Source organism: Solea solea, chromosome 6, assembly GCF_958295425.1.
Source record: "Solea solea chromosome 6, fSolSol10.1, whole genome shotgun sequence".
In the NCBI taxonomy this organism is placed as follows: domain Eukaryota; kingdom Metazoa; phylum Chordata; class Actinopteri; order Pleuronectiformes; family Soleidae; genus Solea; species Solea solea.
The window spans coordinates 3,049,549-3,067,441 of NC_081139.1; the positions used below are offsets into that span (position 1 = coordinate 3,049,549).

General features: G+C 40.6%; 3 protein-coding genes across 3 annotated transcripts; 1 reads left to right on the forward strand and 2 right to left on the reverse strand.

The window, feature by feature from the left end:
• Positions 1-1,923: 1,923 nt before the first annotated feature.
• On the reverse strand, positions 1,924-10,232 carry frs3 (fibroblast growth factor receptor substrate 3). Its single transcript, XM_058632802.1, has 7 exons — positions 9,914-10,232; positions 7,523-7,638; positions 6,655-6,743; positions 6,285-6,471; positions 5,414-5,575; positions 4,093-4,214; positions 1,924-4,006 (listed from the first exon to the last, which is right to left on the reverse strand). The coding sequence occupies exons 3-7, from the start codon at positions 6,718-6,720 to the stop codon at positions 2,675-2,677; spliced, it is 1,869 nt and encodes a 622-aa protein (XP_058488785.1). The 5' UTR covers positions 6,721-6,743; positions 7,523-7,638; positions 9,914-10,232; the 3' UTR covers positions 1,924-2,674.
• A 2,520-nt stretch (positions 10,233-12,752) lies between these two features.
• Positions 12,753-14,829, forward strand: tspo (translocator protein). The gene is made up of 4 exons (XM_058632558.1): positions 12,753-12,978; positions 13,861-14,036; positions 14,127-14,265; positions 14,389-14,829. The coding sequence occupies exons 2-4, from the start codon at positions 13,864-13,866 to the stop codon at positions 14,560-14,562; spliced, it is 486 nt and encodes a 161-aa protein (XP_058488541.1). The 5' UTR covers positions 12,753-12,978; positions 13,861-13,863; the 3' UTR covers positions 14,563-14,829.
• Positions 14,830-15,007: 178 nt separating this feature from the next.
• On the reverse strand, positions 15,008-17,716 carry LOC131461363 (ubiquinol-cytochrome-c reductase complex assembly factor 2). The gene is made up of 4 exons (XM_058632559.1): positions 17,298-17,716; positions 15,433-15,507; positions 15,266-15,332; positions 15,008-15,175 (listed from the first exon to the last, which is right to left on the reverse strand). The coding sequence occupies exons 1-4, from the start codon at positions 17,433-17,435 to the stop codon at positions 15,069-15,071; spliced, it is 387 nt and encodes a 128-aa protein (XP_058488542.1). The 5' UTR covers positions 17,436-17,716; the 3' UTR covers positions 15,008-15,068.
• Positions 17,717-17,893: the final 177 nt, after the last annotated feature.

Consider the following 17,893-nt stretch of genomic DNA (forward strand, 5'->3'; position numbering starts at 1 on the left):
GACAGTTCTGGGATAAAGGGCTACGAGAGACTACGAGAGACTTCTGTCTGTTGTCTTAGTTCGTTTAGAATTAAATTGTAATCTTTGCACAGAAGCCAAAAACAGTCCTTATCAGATGTTGACCATTTGTATTTTTGCCTCTCATTCTTCTGCCAAAAGCTCTGTTAAACAAACAAACAAACAAACAAACAAACAAACATCTGAGGGCCCATACACACACATATGTATAAATCTAGAACATTTAGGCCTTTTTCTGTCAACTTGATATGCCCTCTCAACAAAACAAAACGAAAAAAGGGTGATGGCATCATCGGGCCTGTGCTTCTTCCAGACAGCCATGAAAACAATCTCAGTGAAATGTAACTTTGGCCAAGTGAAACATTCTCAGAAAATGGCACATTACATTTCTACTGTGTGCAGGGAAGGGCGGGGGACAAAAAAACCCAGAAAAAACACAACGATGCTACTTCTATTAACAACGTGGTAAAAGATCTTGACATTGCGTCATTTTGACCAGTACCTGTACAAGAACCTACACGGGGCTACTGTTTTTACTGTATTTACACGTAGCAGCTTAAAAATCACCCTAAAACTGTGATTATCACACTACAACATGACCGTTAATCCCTTAATCTCTCGCTCTGAAATGGCGGTCGATGCAGATGAGGTGGAATGTGTGGTTTTTATTAAGTTTAATTTCTATCAGGTATTTGTATCCCCGCCCCCACACCACTGTCTCCTTATGTCTCCTCTGCTCTTATAAATCCTAATGGCACATTATTTTTTGTTTTAAGTCACCGTACAGTTTGCGATTAAGTGTTTTTTGGCACATAAAATATAAATACAGTCTCTTTCTCTCTTTTCTTTTAAAAAATAGAATCACACACAGTTATAACAGTGACACACCAGTTTCCTCCAGTGATAATTTGAGGTGAAACTTTGGTCTCCATATTAGCCTATCAACTGGATTACAAAACGCTGGTCATCACATGGAAAAACTGAATCATTACAGTTACAAAAAAACAAACAAAAAAAAAGAATAAATAAATATCGGCATAAATAAATAAATATATGACTCGAACAAAGGTTGATAAATAACCTCACAGAAATCTTCAATGCATAACTTTTGCATCATACTTGATTACATTTTTCAAAATAGACCACTCACACCTGATCACCGACAAATTACAGATTCAGGAACATTTAAACGAGAGGTTATAGCTTCGCGCCACTATCCGAGGGTTACCATGGAAACCTCGAAATGAAACCCCAACTACAATGTGGACTAAAAGATGCCGTGAAGGATTTTGGCCTGCTCTCACAAGTGGCTCCAGCCACAGACAGAGAGTGAGAGAGAGAGAGAGAGAGAGTAGTGACAGAGCGCGTCCTTGTGGCCGAGGGTCGAAAGTGCAATGTGACGAGCGGTAAAAATGCTGTGGACCTTCAGAAAAAAGGTCCGCGATGATCTGCAGGAGATGTGTGATCGTGACAATGATATGCTACCTTTTTTTTTTTTCCCCACTTTGCCGCGTGTGGACCGAAGTGAGCCTAAGCTTGTTTAATCCATGTGTGCTACTTCTACCATAGTTTATAGCTTTAAAGGTCCAGTGTGTGTGACGTGTAGGAAGGAAACTACCCATGAGTGTTTGTCTGGTTTGGATTAAGCCTTTTCATATGTGCGTGAGAGTCTTATCATATGGCACCGATGTTTCTACAGCAGCCTGCACGGACAAAACCAGCTAGAGCGTGCATTTCTTATTTTTGAAGCAGAAGCCGACTACTGGCACGCACAGGCCACCGTAGTTTCCTGATGTGCTTGGGGGAAACGGAGGGAGTCACAATCTGCAGTCTCACGTCACTAAATTCTTACACACTGGACCTTTAAGGCTAATTCTCCAAATATCCTCTACCTTCTTTTCTTCCTTTCTTTTTTTTTTATTCAATTACGATCTCAAACTCGATTTGGACAACACAACTCTTAAATATGATAAAATACAATTCCATAGGATTGTGTGCAAAATGCTCTACAGGCATAATAGTAACAAAGAACGGCCTCCTCTACACAGACTCAGGTGCTTGTGATGAGGTATGAATACCAGCCGGGGACTTGGCTGAATCACTAACCTTCCCGAAATTGCCAACTGCTCTAAGCCTTCTGGAATGTGGGTCACATTTCTGACTCTTACAGTGTAAAAACAAACAAAAACCAAATGCCACTGACTGAACTTGTGACTAAAGATGGTCTTAAAGGATTCAAAAATTGCTAATACATTATGGCAATGAATACTTCCACTGAAAACAGAGGCCACTGCTCCAAGTCGTAGCTAAGCATAAAATCACACATTTAAACGTGTGATTTTATGCTTACGTATAGATATCCATAAATCCAGCGAACAGCATTTGCAGTTAAAAAACTGCAAATTTTCGTTAGAGAGCTTTCGCCCCGCGTACCGAAATAAATAAAGAGAACCAAATGGCGGCAACTTCTCCTCAAGAGACTGCGCGTTTACTTTTATACGCACAGATAGGTTTCAGTAAGTTTCTAATTAGGTACCTGTATTGTATTAGTCAGCCCGACAGTTGAATGGATGGATGACAGTGAAGGGTCCAGTGTGCTAAGATGAGGATAAGCCTTCATCTGTCTTCGTCGTTCCTCTTCAGTTTGGAACACCGTTTACAGAGGCAGGTCTGTGCTGTTGTGGCGAGTCTTTCTGGAAGTCCCATCATCCCTGGGCAGAGCTTTCTGCAGGTTGGACATGGCAGCCGTCTTCTTTAGGTCAATGACCGCGTAGCATTCACTGCGCCGCGGTGCCTGTGCGCCACATTTTTTGGGTGGCAGGCGCTGGTGCTGTGGCTGGGACTGGGCACCTCCGCTACCGAGGCCTTGGCAGGGAGGTTCTCCCTCGAGGTCCACCTGGATGTAATTCAGCTGCAGTGATGGAGGCATGTGGCTGTGCTCACATCCTCCGACCCCTGACCTCGATCGTTTGCCAAAATCAAAGCTAAATATCCCTCCCCCTCTGTCTGGTTGACACGGCCGTGGGTGCGGGGGGCAGTTGTGAGGGAGCCGGGGCTGGACCTGCTCTGTGTTGACATAGTTTTGCAGGGCATCTCTGTGGATGCCCCGACTATCCTGGTGGTACCCGTTGGGCGTCCCAGGGCCCTCTGAGAACTCATATTCATCAAAGTCTTCCTCCTCTTCTTCATATTCCTCCTCATCCTGCTCATCATCCTCATCCTCCTGCTCATCGTCACGCTGCAGAGCTCTGTACTCCCACACTGGCGGCAGGGAGGGCAGGTTCTCATAGTTCAGCAGAGCTGTCCGACGGTGACTTCCGCCCATGCCCCTCTCGCAGGCGTAGCCCTGCGGGGGCAGAGACGCCGGGCCGTGAGGGTGTGGGTGCAGCAGGGAGTGGGGGTGACTGTCCCCCGTGCTGCTACTGCTGCTTGAACCCACAGACTGTGACACGCTGCTGGGACTCAGCCGCTGCTTGCGGCCGCTCCTCAGGCCGTTGATGTTCTCGTAGGTGAGCTCGCCGCTCTGACAGCCGTCTGGATGCTTGTGACCCGGGTGGCGGTGTGCTGCGTGGTGAAGGAAATGGTGATAGGAATGAGAGTTGCACAGGTGCATGGAGGGCTCGTCTCCGTCTGTCTCTGAGCCTGTGGCACCCTCTACTGGCTGAAGGTTGTGTGGATTGTGCCCGTGCCTCTCCCTCTCTCTCTCCCTCTCGCGCTCTCTCTCCAGCAGATGGCGCTGTGCTGGAGTGGGGCCCAGCCTGAATTTGACCTCCTGTGAGGACGGTTGCAAGAACACCTGAGCATCTTTATGCTCCTCCAGTGGACAACACCGCAGATTGCCAATCTGCGGGTTGCCTTGGCCGCCGACTGGCATGACTCCCCGTGTTGTTTCAGTAAAAGTGCTGGGCCGCACCTCTGGTAGGGAGTGCATACAGTGACGCATAGACAGATCCCCCTCCATGCTAACAGTATTCACATAAGTGTGGGTCTGTGAGGGGAAAATAAACACAGGCTGTGTCAGACTGCGAACTAGCACAGACACCGGGAGCTGTAAAGGGCTTGGTCAGGTCTTACCTGGTCTTCCAAACCCATGAGGCTATGTCCATGATCATCAGCAAGAGAGGGCTGAGAGGAATCGCCTCTAATAGGATAACCTGGGTATCCATTGGGAAAAGCCTGAACAGGAAATCCTGGAGCTGCAAACACAATTGTCACAGTGTAAAGACACAGACAGAGAACTGTGTGGAGCAACAGAGTACTGTGACTCTAGGGCTGCAACCAATCGATTATTTACTTGATTAATCGACTAATAGTTTGGTCTAGAGCTGAAACGATTAATCAATGAATCGATTATTAATCGATTACTAAATTAATCGACAACTATTTTGATAATCGATTAATCGGTTTGAAGCTTTTTGTCATGATTAAAACAAGATTTACGATCGTTTAAGCTTCTTAAATGTGAATATTTTCTTCAATTCTTTGCTCTGGATAACAAAGAAATAATTAAAAGTGAATCATTTTGGTTTGTGGACAAAACAAGGCATTTGAGAACATCATCATTTCCAGGTTTGATGAACACCGATCAACATTTTTTAAGGTTTTCTGATATTTTTTGGATCAAACGATTAATCGAGAAAGTAATTGACAGATTAATTGATTATGAAAATAATCGTTAGTTGCAGCTCTAGTTTGGTCTATAACATGTTGATCGTGTTTCCACGATCGTGATGATGCTTTTAAAAGTCTTGTTTTGTCCACAAACCAACATGATTCAGTTTTAATGACTTTCTTTGTTATACGGAGCAAACAGATCAGAGACCCCCAAAAAACACAGAGTAATCAATTATTAAAATAGTTGGCAATTCATTCAGTAATCGACTAATCGATTAATCATTGCAGCCAAGAGCAAACATGCCAAACCCAGATAAAAATGATTTACTATTTACTGAATAGTGTCAACACGCTGATCCATGTGGAAGTTTTTAGATTAAATATAATTAAAACTGTTTTATTTAGAACAGCAGCCAAAGTGATCATCCACGATGATCCAGCACTAAAACAAGTGCTGCCTATCAATTCTGACATGAGCCAGCAACCAAACACAGCTGACCCTTATTTACTACACACTGGTGAATAAAGGGAGGTAAACTGAGTTATATCCTTTCTTTGAAACTGGTTGAATGTAGTGCTACATGGGGCAAAAATAGATTAAAAGCGTCAGAGTGGAGGTGTCACTTGTTTAATTGAATTTGAACAACATCTTTTACGGTCATAAGAACTGAGACTTTTAAAGAAAACATTTGTCACCTAACCTTTACCAGCTGTGAGGTAGAAGTCTGCAGCTGTGGGCTGATGTGCTATGTGTGTGTGTGTGTGTGTGTGTGTGACTCACTGTTGGGAGTCTGCGGCGTGCGAGCCATGTCCATCTCTGGCGTGTGACCAGTGCGACTCATCATCATCGACTCTTCCACCACGTTGATGCTGTTACACTGCATCAGTTCCTGGAGCAAGTTGAAGATCTCCTCCGCCCGGGAACACTTGAAGGCAAAGATCCCTAATGTAAGGAATAAAATAACAACATTGTTATTATTATTATTATTATTATTATGGCTCAGTCAGACATGGATTACACAATAAAGTGGTGGTTACATAAATGATTTGTGCACAACCTAAAATTTGGTGCTCCAAAAATTCCCACCTTTAGCTAAATAGTCTACATCTTTATCAGGGAAGGTTACAGGTTACTGGTCATGTTACAAGTTCACACAAGAATCCTCTCGTCACATCTAAATTAACATAATTACTGAATATGAATGACGATCAATAACGTGAAAAACTAAAACCAGGATCAGACTTGAGTCGACAAATATCTTCATTCTTTTTTATCTTACACCAGTGACACTTGGTCCGAGGCTTGAAACTGCAACGCTAATTCCACACTCCCTCATTCCCAGAATGTAAACAGTGGCCGCCATCTTTGCTAACAGTTACGCTAACAGGACCAAGTGTCAGTGGTGAGCACGTAACAAAGAAAAGAATGGAATAATGAGGTTGGGAAGCACAATTTTTCTAAAATGCTAGCCCTATTCTAGTAATACAAAGGTAAAAGCAAATCGGTGAAGTATTCCTTTCACTTTTAACTATTCTAATCTGACATGTCAAATTGTCTCCAATGAAAAGCACCAAAACAAAAAAAGTTCAAATAAACCAAAGAAAGAATAAATTATAGAAAGTAAGAGCACACCAACTAAATGTTTACTAACCCTGGCCCGTCTGACAGCGGCGACCGCTCTCAAACGAGAACAGGTTGGAGTCGTAGCCATAGCGTCGCAGGCAGAGATATGGCCACCGGATGGCGTCTCTCTTGCGTGTGTGAAGGATGAGCTCAGTCTGTGTGAGCTCCATGATGCCAGAGCCCAGTTCGTTGCCCTCATCATCCACATTGGTGACCTAGGACACAGAACATGAAGCGTTAACGTGAAGACCAGTAAACAAAGAGGTGGATTCTTAGAAAATACACTCAAATAGTGTGGTTGACTGCAGTCTAACGGGGGTTGAAGCAGACAGTACACAGCACAATCACAGCACAGAACAGATCTTCAGAAATGAAGGATTAATTTAGGGATTATGAACCTTAAATTTGGTGAGATGGTTGTCTCGGATGGGGTCTCTGTACAGACAGCTCCAACAGCTCCCCATAGCTTCAGCAGGCCAGCTGAAACCTGTCACAGAGGAAGCAAACCTCTTCATCACCTACTGCCCCCTTAACAATGTCAACGACTTTTTTAAGCAACTGAAGAAATCGCTGATCGTAAAGAAGCCTTTGGAAACCTTGTTTGAGTGGGAAAAACTGGTCATTTGTGGCGTTACACAAAAACGCTGGAAAGAAAAGTGCCTTTTGAACGTGTGTGTACAGATATGAAGCATAAAACTGTGTGTGTTTACAATTCAATCAGAATTGAAAATGACAAAATACACATTATAAGTTTAAAATATTAATGACCCTTTAGCTATAGTCTGTAATGTGTCTAAAAAACATGATATGAAATCCTCTCCATGTCCTGATAGCATCAATAAATAAGGTTGTACAGAGTCTGTAGCTTTTGCAAACACTGTAATAAACAGTAGAAATTATTTTTAATGCTTAATTTGTTGCCATACCTGTCACTAACTGACCTGCCTGTTCATTATGATAAGGTTTAGTGCTTTCTTATAGTCTTCCAGCACCTCTCTCCTACACTTGGCTGAAAGCAGTTGACAAGTGTTGTACATTTCAAGTGTTATGAGGGCTAAGCTTTGACGAGAGAAAAGACAGAGGAAGGTATAAATCAGCAATAAATACATTTATAGAGATAAGCCAATACGATACTAACTATAACTGACAGAGATCAGAGAAAGCATAACTTTACACAATTAATAAACCCTAAATATAACAAACGCTGGCAAATGGTTGTTGTTTACGAGAGGTAAGTGAGGGAAAATTCACAATTAAACTTCTTACTCAGTCCAGGCCATCAGTGTACGTCTCAATCCCAGGATCTTCTACTGGGCATCAGCATCACAGGCCAGTTGGTTTGATGGACTGACATCTTCAAGAGAAACGTGATGTTCTCCCCCCTGGAACCGAGAACATTCATTCGTTTTAGACAAATAACTTTTCTGTCAGCACATAAACATCACCTGCCACCACAAAATAACTGTGGATTCAATGTGAATAAACATAATTGTTTGCAGTTACTAACACAAAGCAGAGTAAATGTCTAGAAACAAAGTTTGTAGGGACTTCAAAGAACAAAGGAGTCGCTGAGAGAGGCTGAGGTTGGGGCCAGATTGCCCGACGTGCAAAACAAAAATAATTAACTGAGACTTCAAAATAAGTTTAACCTTTTGTTCACGAAAAACGTCATAATATCGTGCATAAAATCATCATCAAAATAATCACAGGAATAAATAGCGGTCAACAAAAATATGGTGACCCAGATCACCCCCAACAGGTGATTCCCTTAATTTAACATCTCTAATAACTAATATCAAAACAAAACAAACAAATGCCAAAGTAGCAATCAACAGACCTTAATATAATGGATAAAATAAAACCCAACTATAAATAATTCATGACTCCCACAAAGTTGAAAACAGGGATGCACAGATCAAATCTGTCCCATCTGTATCAGCACCAATACTTAGTGGCTCACATCATCAGTGGAGAATACATCTTTGTTTTTCAATGTTATGACAAAAATGACATAACAGTCATTTCACCTCAGTCACATTCCTTCATTCAAGCAAGAACCACATCAAACCCAACATTTCTTTAAAGTAAAATAATCCCAATCAGCCACACAATTAACCGACAATGTATCTACAACCATTTATGTCATCCCACATCTCACATGAGATCACGTTTGTTTTTCATACGAAAGTTTATTTGACAAAGTTTCTTTTTCGATTACCTGTTTTGTGTATTAACTGTGTATTAGTTTGTGTGTTACTTTGATTTTTAAACAAAATGCAGATAGGAGAATCATACCACAAGTGTTGTGCAGTGACAGTTTATTTAAGTTATGCTATTTAAGTTATGTTATTTTCTGTATAATGTTTTGGAAATTAACTCTGCCAAACATATTGGGGGGAGATCAGCCGCTGACTGAACGGTTTGCTAAAGATCATCATTGGTCATGGAAAAACTCATATTAGCCAAACTCTAACACAATTTAAACGAAGTGATATAGTAGTTCAAAAAAAAATCATACACCAATAATTACAATTCCCAGGCCTATATCTTAAAAAATAAATGTAGCAGTGAACAGACAGTAGTATATTTTAAATAAACACAACATATAAACTAAATATTAAATATTTAAAAATAAGGCAAATAAAAAAAGAAATAGAAATAGAAAAAAAACAAATAAACTTTGTCAATTAAACATCTAGATAAAAAGGGTTCTTAGCAGAATGAATCATATTTCCTTAACATAAATGTGGTAACTGTCTATATATATTATATTATATATTTATATATTTATATATATATATATATATATATATATATATATATATATATATATATATATATATATATATATATATAAATAACAACAACTACCCAATGCCAGCAAGTAAAATTGTTGTGATTAGTCTGTGTTTAGCTGACCAACGCATTTACGACCTCAGATTTGTGAAAGTTTCAAAGTTTACCAATTGCTTTCTATTTTGGTCCCTTTAAAAAAAATACTCAAACCGGTTGGCGAAAAGAAAAAAGAAAATACGGGTGCCGATTAATCGGTCTAATTTCGATACGAGTCTCGATAGTGTTTCTTTGTGCCACACACCTTCACACCTGAGATCCTCACACTACACATACACATACACACGCGCGCGCGCGCGCTTTACACGGACACATTTCAGAGAAACACCGCTGCATTGAGAAGAGCGGCTCAAACCTGGGCCTGCACATCTGACTGGACACACACACACACAAGTATACGTATACACACACACACACACACACACACACACAGCTACCTTGAATCAATGCGAGCACACACTTGTCACTGTGACTGGGGCTTTCCCTCCATCTGAGAAACACACGCACACACACACAGCCTGTTTGCTCCATCAGCCAAACCGACACAGACCCCTAAACCAAGCCGACGGCGGGGCTTCACCTTCCCCCGCTGATGTGCACACAGACTCGGGTAGAGCCATGCTACCAACCACAGCAGCATCAGCAGCAGCAGCAGCAGCTCACTGACACCACCAAACACACAACGACACACACAACTCAACGACCGTTTGTTCTCACTTACAACAGCGTGAACACACATGTACACACACACAGAGAGAGTCAGTGGGTACGTGGAGAACGACAGCGATGTTTGTCGCTACTCACATGTCTGGCACGGTGTTTTCTCTTATTTTAGCCTTAATGCGAAACGAGCACTGAGGCTGCTGCTGCTGCTGCTGCTGCTGCGATTAGTTGCGGCTGCTGCTTCTGCTGCCGAGGATGATGGTGGTGGTGGTGTTGGTAGCGGGATGTGGCATTTGCACGACAGAGAGCGAATATAAGATGCAGAGAAAGCAGGTAAAAAAGATGATTTTTGTGTTGTTTTTCCCCCCCCCTCTCTCTCTCTCTCTCTCTTCCTCTTCTTCTTCTTCTACTATAACGCCCCCCTACTGCAACACGGGCCTCTCTCTCTGCCTGTGTGACATTTCCCAAGCAGCTGGGGTGAGAGTTCACAGCCAGACAACGAGGCTGCGAGGAGAGGCAAGAAGGTAAGAAGCGCTGGAGGACCAGGGAGAAGGAAAAGGTGTGACGGACTGACTGACTGACTGCTGCTACTGCTGCTGCTGTTGCTGCTGCTGTTGCACGACGGATGGCGAGGAGGAGCAAATTCCGTATGGATGTATCTCTAATGAATTTCTTCATAATGAAAACTTAACACATCCCCAATTACGTGTTTCGTAGCCATAGTTTCCAGAATGAAAGAAAGAAAAACGCAATACATAAATTATTTGTATTTAAGAAGTTGGGTAAAGTCATAATCTTATGAGAATAAAGTTGTGATATTATGAGAATAAAGTCGTAATTTTGCGAGAATAAAGTTGTGCTATTACAAGAATAAAGTTGTAATACTATGAGAATATGGTCGTAATCGCGTGTGATATGATGAGAATAAAGTTGTGTTATTATGAGAATAAAGTCGTAATTTTACGAATTTTAAATTGTGATTTGCGAGAATAAAGTCGTAATATTATGAGAATAAAGTTGTAATCTTACGAGAATAAAATTGTGATATTATGAGAATAAAATTTGTAATTTTGCGAGAATAAAGTCATAATTTTACGAGAATAAAGTCATAATTTTACGAGAATAAAGTTGTAATCTTGCGTGAATAAAGTCATAATCTTACAAGAATAAAGTCGTAATTTAATGAGAATAAAGTTGTAATATTATGCAAATATAGTCGTAATATTTCAAGAATAATGTCATAATTCTATGATAATAAAGTCGTAATATGAGAATAAAGTCGTAATTTTATAAGAATAAAGTCGTAATACTATGAGAATAAAGTCATAATATTATGAGAGTAAAGTCTTAACTTTACAAGAATAAAGCCATAATATTACAAGAATAAATGCTCACAGTGTATTCTCATACGAAGTTTGACGCACAAACCGAGCAGGGAAAAAAGAGCTGCTGGACGTCCTATGTTGTTGTCTGTTGTGTTGTTATCGCTGCTGTGTCGTGTTCAATGTCGTTTGTTGTCCTCACACCACTATGCTACATATCTCGTTGACTCGGCCATCGGGAACAGCAGATACTTAGCCTACCAAGTAAAGGTACTCTGCCATTCCATACCCTACTGTACCAAAACGAACTGTACCACGGCTTTTGTGAGCAATATGTATGTTTGGAACCTGTACAACCTGTAACTTTCAACTGGTTTTTAGCTAATATTAGTCATACATTAAACTTTAAAATGGGGCCACATGGTTGGTGTAGTGGTTAGCACACTTGCCTCTGCATCAAGAAGACCCGGCCTTTCTCCGGTTTTTCAAAAACATGTATATTTGGGGATCAAGCAAATTGGACACTTTTAATTGACTATAGGTGTGAGTGTGAGAGTAGATGGTTGTTTGTCTCTATGTGGCCCTGTGATGGACTGGTAACCTGTCCAGGGTGTGCCCCGCCTTTTGCCCTATGTCAGTTGCAGCCCCCTGTGACCCTCGTGTAGAGGATAAAGGGGTAGAAGATAGATGCTTTAAAGTGCATTAAGAGGTCCTCCTTGTGAGTAGACTTATAAAATACAATGTTCGCATGTATGTTAATGAGAGTGGCTCAATGGAGTGGCTCAGCATACATTGAGGAATCACTGACTGGGACCACAAGGCCCAGGGCTCAAATCTCCCTCAACCAGAATCTCTGCAAATCACAATAACACTCATGCAAAAAAACAATATGACTGCACAGACAGTGGCAGAGCTAGAGGGGAGGCTGGGGTGGCACTGGACCCCCCTGATTGGCCACCCCAGGTGCCACCCCAGTTGATTGACATGTCACGTCACCGCCGTCTTGTCGAAAGGAGCCAGTTGCATTTTGAATCCTCCTGTACAGTAGTTGGCGCGATGTACCACATAGAGTTGTAATCCACCTTACTAGGAGAAGAAGAAGAAGAAGAATGAACAGCCTTGATGGACAGTGAAATCTTTGTTCTAAAGTAAGCTTTACGGTGGTTGCATAATGACCCTAATCCTAACACCCTGAAATAACCTAGGCCACCCAATGGTCACCCTAAAGATAAAGGTCTAGCTCCGCCACTGTGCACAGACTAAAAAATGATAACAGAGCTGCACAATAACTGTCAAAAGCAGCATAAAGCAAGAGTAAAAAGACACAAAACAACTGGAAAAAGATCCAACACAGCCACAAAATGATCAGTATTAGTGTTTGTACATATGAATCTTGGTTAATTTCTCAATTTATTTACATATAAAGTAATCCAAAATACAAACAAGCCAAAAGAGACTTACTAATATATATGTTGTTTTTACTTTTCAAGTGGCAGAAACGGGCTTCCATAGTCATGTGACTTTTTGTTAAAAAAAAAAACTTGTTCTTGAAATAAAGCATTCAATAAAGTTATTCAATGTTATTATTTAACGGACTATGTCAATGACAGATGTACGGAAGAGGATAAAAAATCGAAAAAGAATCAGGTGACGTCACTGCAAGGTTACCAAAGAGTAAAGAGCTCGCATGACGTCACCGTGTTTGGCTCCGTGTCGCTGGTGAAGGAGTGTCCGCTGAGATAACACTGCCCTGCCCGTTCAAACGCACTTCTATCAGTCAGTGACAGGTGTGGAGTCTCCACGGTAGGTGTGGAACTTAACTAACTGACCCACGATCCACGGTACAATCAAACAGAGCTAAAGGAGCTAAAGCCCGAGTCAACGGTACGTAAGTGTGTGTTTTATTTTAAATTACCCGCACGGTTAAAATGTCCTTTTATCGCGTCAGTTACATCACTTTATCTCTCAAACATTAACGTTTTCTCGTGACTTGTCGCACGTCACGTACGTGATCCACAGGGTTCGTAGGAGGACGCTAGCCTTTTATTGCACAATGTTTCTGTCGGACAATCAAACGTACAAATACACCAACAAGGAAATAAAGCACAACTTTAAACCCCTAAAGTAGCCAACACAACGACACACGTGCGGTACTTGTGTTACAACAGCACGGTTTGAGTAACTTCCACTGTTATGAAACGCAATGACACCTCGGAGAGCAACACATTCCAACTAGCAGCCAAGGTGAACTGCATCCACGGATATAATAACAAATATCAAATAACAAATGAATATACAGAATCATAAGCATGTCAGTAGAGAGCTAGAGCAGCTGTGTGTGTGTGTGTGTGTGTGTGTGTAAACTGGAGGGAATTATGAGTGTATGTCCACAGCCCTTGGGAAGAAGTTGGTTGCTGTTTTGTCTGTTGTAGCTCTTGTGGTTCTCAGATTATCTGATTGGAGGGTTTCTGTTACCAACCACTGAAACTATATGTCTATAAATCCCCCAGTGAATTAGTTTGAGTAGGTCCTCTGTGAAATTAAATGGAACATCTGTCATTTGTTCATGTACCAAGACACTGATTTGGGAGACACCATCAGTACACTCACAAACATAAACAAATTGTGTTTGACAAATGAGTGTCTGCATGAGCTGTTTGAGAATGCCGCAGTCTTAAAATGGTTACATTTAGGTTTAAGTCATGTGGTTGTAAATAAATATTGTTGGGGATTAACTTCTTCAATGTCTCCCTACTCTTATTCTAGAATATGTGGCTGTCTATGATTGGAATGACAGCCCTGCCCCACCTGGGTGGGTTGTATGGTGGCTACATCACACGCAAAGAAGTCAAGACCTGGTACCAGACTCTGAAGAAACCGTCATGGCGCCCGCCAAATGCTGCATTCCCTGTAGTGTGGACATGTTTGTACACAGGCATGGGGTAAAAAATATTATGTGTCTCTGAGATCTGCTGCTGCTGGTGCTACATTTTCCTCTCTTCAGCTCCCTGTGTATACTTGTAATTATCCAGGTATGGCTCCTACCTGATATGGAAAGAACTGGGGGGCTTCACTGAAGGCGCAGTGGTTCCAATGGGACTTTATGGGCTTCAGCTAGCTCTGAACTGGGCCTGGACTCCTATTTTCTTTGGTGCACACAAGATGAAATTGGTGAGTTCAACATTCTTTTACCTGGCACACTGTATGTGAACACTGTTGCTAATGCAAGTCAGGGTGTCTTTTCAATAGTATGCACTGTTTTCCACATTATTCCCCTTTCTCTGCCCAATTTAGGCACTCTTTGAGATTATACTTCTAACTGGGACCGTTGGAGCCACCATGGTGTCTTGGTATTCCATCAACCGCACTGCCACGCTGCTACTGGCACCGTACCTGTCCTGGCTGTGCGTCGCCACCACTCTCAACTACTGCATATGGAGAGACAACCGTGAGGACAAAGAGGAGTAGCAAAGAGCTCTGTGTGCTGAGAAGACGTGAATCACTTCACATCAAATTAAATACATTTTTTTAATTAGTCCGACTGTGTCTGAGGATTAATGATTTTGAAAGACAAACAATAAATCACAAGACCAAAATCACTCACACTAAATGATTATACTGAAGTTTATACAGATTTTTTAAAATTGTTTTTTATGAAATCCAATGTATACTTTCATAATTGCAAAGGTTTTGTCTGCTATTAACCTGTTAAAATAAAGATTTCTGTCCAAATTATCATTTGATTTGTATTTCCGCAATACATCTGTGTCATTAGATGATTATAAAATATGGCATTCGTGTTACAACAATCATTTCACTCCTCATTACTCATTTTCATCTGCTTTTCTTTTTCACTTCCAGTTATTGGTTTGGAATGTTCAATATGAGAATTTAAGACCACAGTGCAAGAAGATGCCAACAACAAAATTTATTTCTAAACAATGTTAATTTCTATACATGCAATATTAAAATAGTTATTTTTCAGGAGCCTTCTCTGGAGCGTCTTCGGGTGATTTGGAAAATCTTTCCATTACTGTCTTCCACAGCCCCTTTTTGTCTTCATCCACCCGTTGAATACTCTCTGTAAAAGTCCCCAAACAATTATCAGCCATTTTATAACTTTACATATTAACTATTTTGGAAAAGAAGTCAAAATACAACAAATCCATACCTGACAAAAATAGTCTACATTCTTCTACAGTGACGCCAGTAAAACTTGTGTCTCTTACACGAGGAAACTGAACAGAGAGAACAAATTGAAGTTTTTTTACATACATTTCGTAGTACATAAAAAAGATATACTTAGAGAAGCTGAGGTACATGAATAGATCAACATACTCGTTCTCTGTATACATTGCCATTGATCCGGGCCAAACTTTCATACATCTGATCACATTTCTCTGGATCCGAGATCTGGGAGGGAAAAAATGTGCACAGTTTAGTGGTTGAAATGTAGACAATGGTAAAACTGGTAAAAACTAAGCTGTTACAATTAACCATGTTTAACACATTTTTTATGAAATATTTTATCTCAAAAGTAACTGGAAATTTAAACTTTTTGATGCACCATCTAGCCCCTTTAATTTATTGAAGCACTTGTGTCAAGTACTTAAGTTAGAAAGATGTTCATTGATCCAACTTTTGCAAATCAATAACATTATAGAAAAAAGGTAGTTGAAAACAAGTGATATGGTGGCACTGGACTGTATTGTTGTGAAGATAACGATGATTATTTCTAGTTAATATTCCAAGACACTATATAAAATGACAACAAAAAAAAACCAAGAAACCAGTGAGGTGTACAGAGAGTCTGGTAGTACTACACGGTATTATTATTGAAGATATTCACAACCGTTTCTAATGAATATTCCCAGTAATTAATTAAAAGTGTATTTTTTCAGAGTGGTGTAGTATAATCTACAGGGCACCACTGAGGTGTGAGCTGAGTTTAGTGGCAGTTTGTTGTGAAATGGGGAACTTCCTGAATATTTTGTAAATATCTTTTTCGGCGATTGCACTTTGTAGACGGTCCCTGCGCTTAGGTCTCACTGTACAATGCATGTAGATATCAGTGCTTTTTTGTTTCCAACTCCAAAAGTGGCTCTTTTTGATAACAATTTGGTTGTAGCTTGTTGTCTAGCATCTAGCATAGTCTATGATTCAAATTATGTCTGGTATTTCAACCTGTAGCTTAAAAAGGTAGTGTGTAATTTTATCAGAGGGGGGAGCAGTACATTTTTATCTTTTTTACTTTTATTTTTTTGTAATTTTCTTACTATTGTATTGTATTGTATTGTATTGTATTTAATTTTTATTTTTATTATTTTTAATTTTAATTTTATTCTTATTTTATTTTTATTCTATTCTCATTTCTTAACTGAGCTGTTGTGAATGTGTGTTTCCCCCCTGGGGGAGGAATAAAGTTCAATTCAATAAAACATTTATTGGGGAAGTTACATGTTGCTTCCCTTCAGAGTGTGTTGAAGATTCTAAGCCTTCAGTTAGTGAGAAAACTCAAAAGATGTTTAGTTTGTCCACTGTGGGCTATTGTAAAAACATGTCAGTTTAGAATAGCTGCCTCTGCAGAGCTGACCCAGCTTCTGATAGGGTTAGGGCTAACCCTAACCCTAAAAAGGGTAATTCTGGTGACATTAAAAAAACATTCATACAACAAAATTGTACACTTAATTATTTCATCTTCACACACTGACCCTTTAACGGTAATTGATAGTGGAAGTTCGAATTTGTGAATATCGCTCTAATTTTACTTAAGTGTGTGAAGGTTTTAAAGTTTTTTTTTTTTAGTTGTTGGAAACAACAGTCACCTTTTACTTGTGCCCTGGCGTTATTTGCTCTCACAAAACAGTTGGAAAACTGACAATTAGACTTAAAATGTATTTGTGAAGATTTTTAAAACAGCAACGCTTTTCTTATGTAATGTAATCAAGTTAAAAGGAGCACCGGATTCAGTAAGTCAGTACAGGAAGTGTAAATAGCACTCAAAGTCTCCGTAGATATAAACATAATTAGCAGGAAGACACAGTAGATTGAGTAGATGTAATAACTGCGAGTTAATCACTGGTTTAATCCTCCACAGCTGCATCTATATATGTTCATAATAAAGAGGCTCCACTGTAAACAGAGCGGTTAGGACAGCCAAGGTCGCTGTCAGTATATATGTAATGTAGCTGCGTCACCACTACCTGCGTGTTTTCACCCTCACGGAAGGCAGAAGCGACTCTTTGCCGCAGAACCGTCCCTAAATCGTGGCCTCCCTTGGTCTGATACCGGGGCCACTCTTCACACAGCTTCAAAAACCGACGATACCGAGTGGCAGACATTTTCACACTGCTCGTAACGAGTCGAGGAGGGGGGAAAAAAGCAAACGTACGACTTTTGAGCTTTATCGCGTACCGTAGTGGTGTTCATCCAAACTCTTCCCCCTGTCTTTGATCAGTTCCGTGCGTTGCTGCCTTGCTGCTGTGGTAGTTGTTACTCCGCGTGTTAGCACCATGGCCGGTTCAGAAGGTAAAAAGGCTTCCTCCCCCGGTGTGATGGCTTGGGTCCGTACAGCTTGTCACTTCGCAACGGACAGAAACGACTTCAGACGGTGAGTCGGTGTGAATAATATGTGATATATTCGATGTCTATGTGTGCTAATGCTAGCCATGCGGCTAACAGTTTGCCCTTGAGTCTGTCGTCTTAGTTGAACGATGACAGTTAATCTATATATCTAATCGAAAATGTGCTGCACGTAAGTATTAAAAATTATAATAAAATAAAATAAATAAATGTTGAA

Coding starts and splice junctions, on each gene's coding strand:
- frs3 (XM_058632802.1), bottom strand. CDS start 6,720: ATGGGGAGCTGTTGGAGCTGTCTGTACAGAGACCCCATCCGAGACAAC. Junction 5,576..6,284: donor CCGCTGTCAGACGGGCCAGG/GTTAGTAAACAT, acceptor TCCTTACATTAG/GGATCTTTGCCTTCAAGTGT. Junction 4,007..4,092: donor TCATGGGTTTGGAAGACCAG/GTAAGACCTGAC, acceptor TTCCCCTCACAG/ACCCACACTTATGTGAATAC.
- tspo (XM_058632558.1), top strand. CDS start 13,864: ATGTGGCTGTCTATGATTGGAATGACAGCCCTGCCCCACCTGGGTGGG. Junction 14,037..14,126: donor TGTTTGTACACAGGCATGGG/GTAAAAAATATT, acceptor GTAATTATCCAG/GTATGGCTCCTACCTGATAT. Junction 14,266..14,388: donor GTGCACACAAGATGAAATTG/GTGAGTTCAACA, acceptor TGCCCAATTTAG/GCACTCTTTGAGATTATACT.
- LOC131461363 (XM_058632559.1), bottom strand. CDS start 17,435: ATGTCTGCCACTCGGTATCGTCGGTTTTTGAAGCTGTGTGAAGAGTGG. Junction 15,508..17,297: donor GTGAGGGTGAAAACACGCAG/GTAGTGGTGACG, acceptor TTTCCCTCCCAG/ATCTCGGATCCAGAGAAATG. Junction 15,333..15,432: donor GCAATGTATACAGAGAACGA/GTATGTTGATCT, acceptor CTCTCTGTTCAG/TTTCCTCGTGTAAGAGACAC.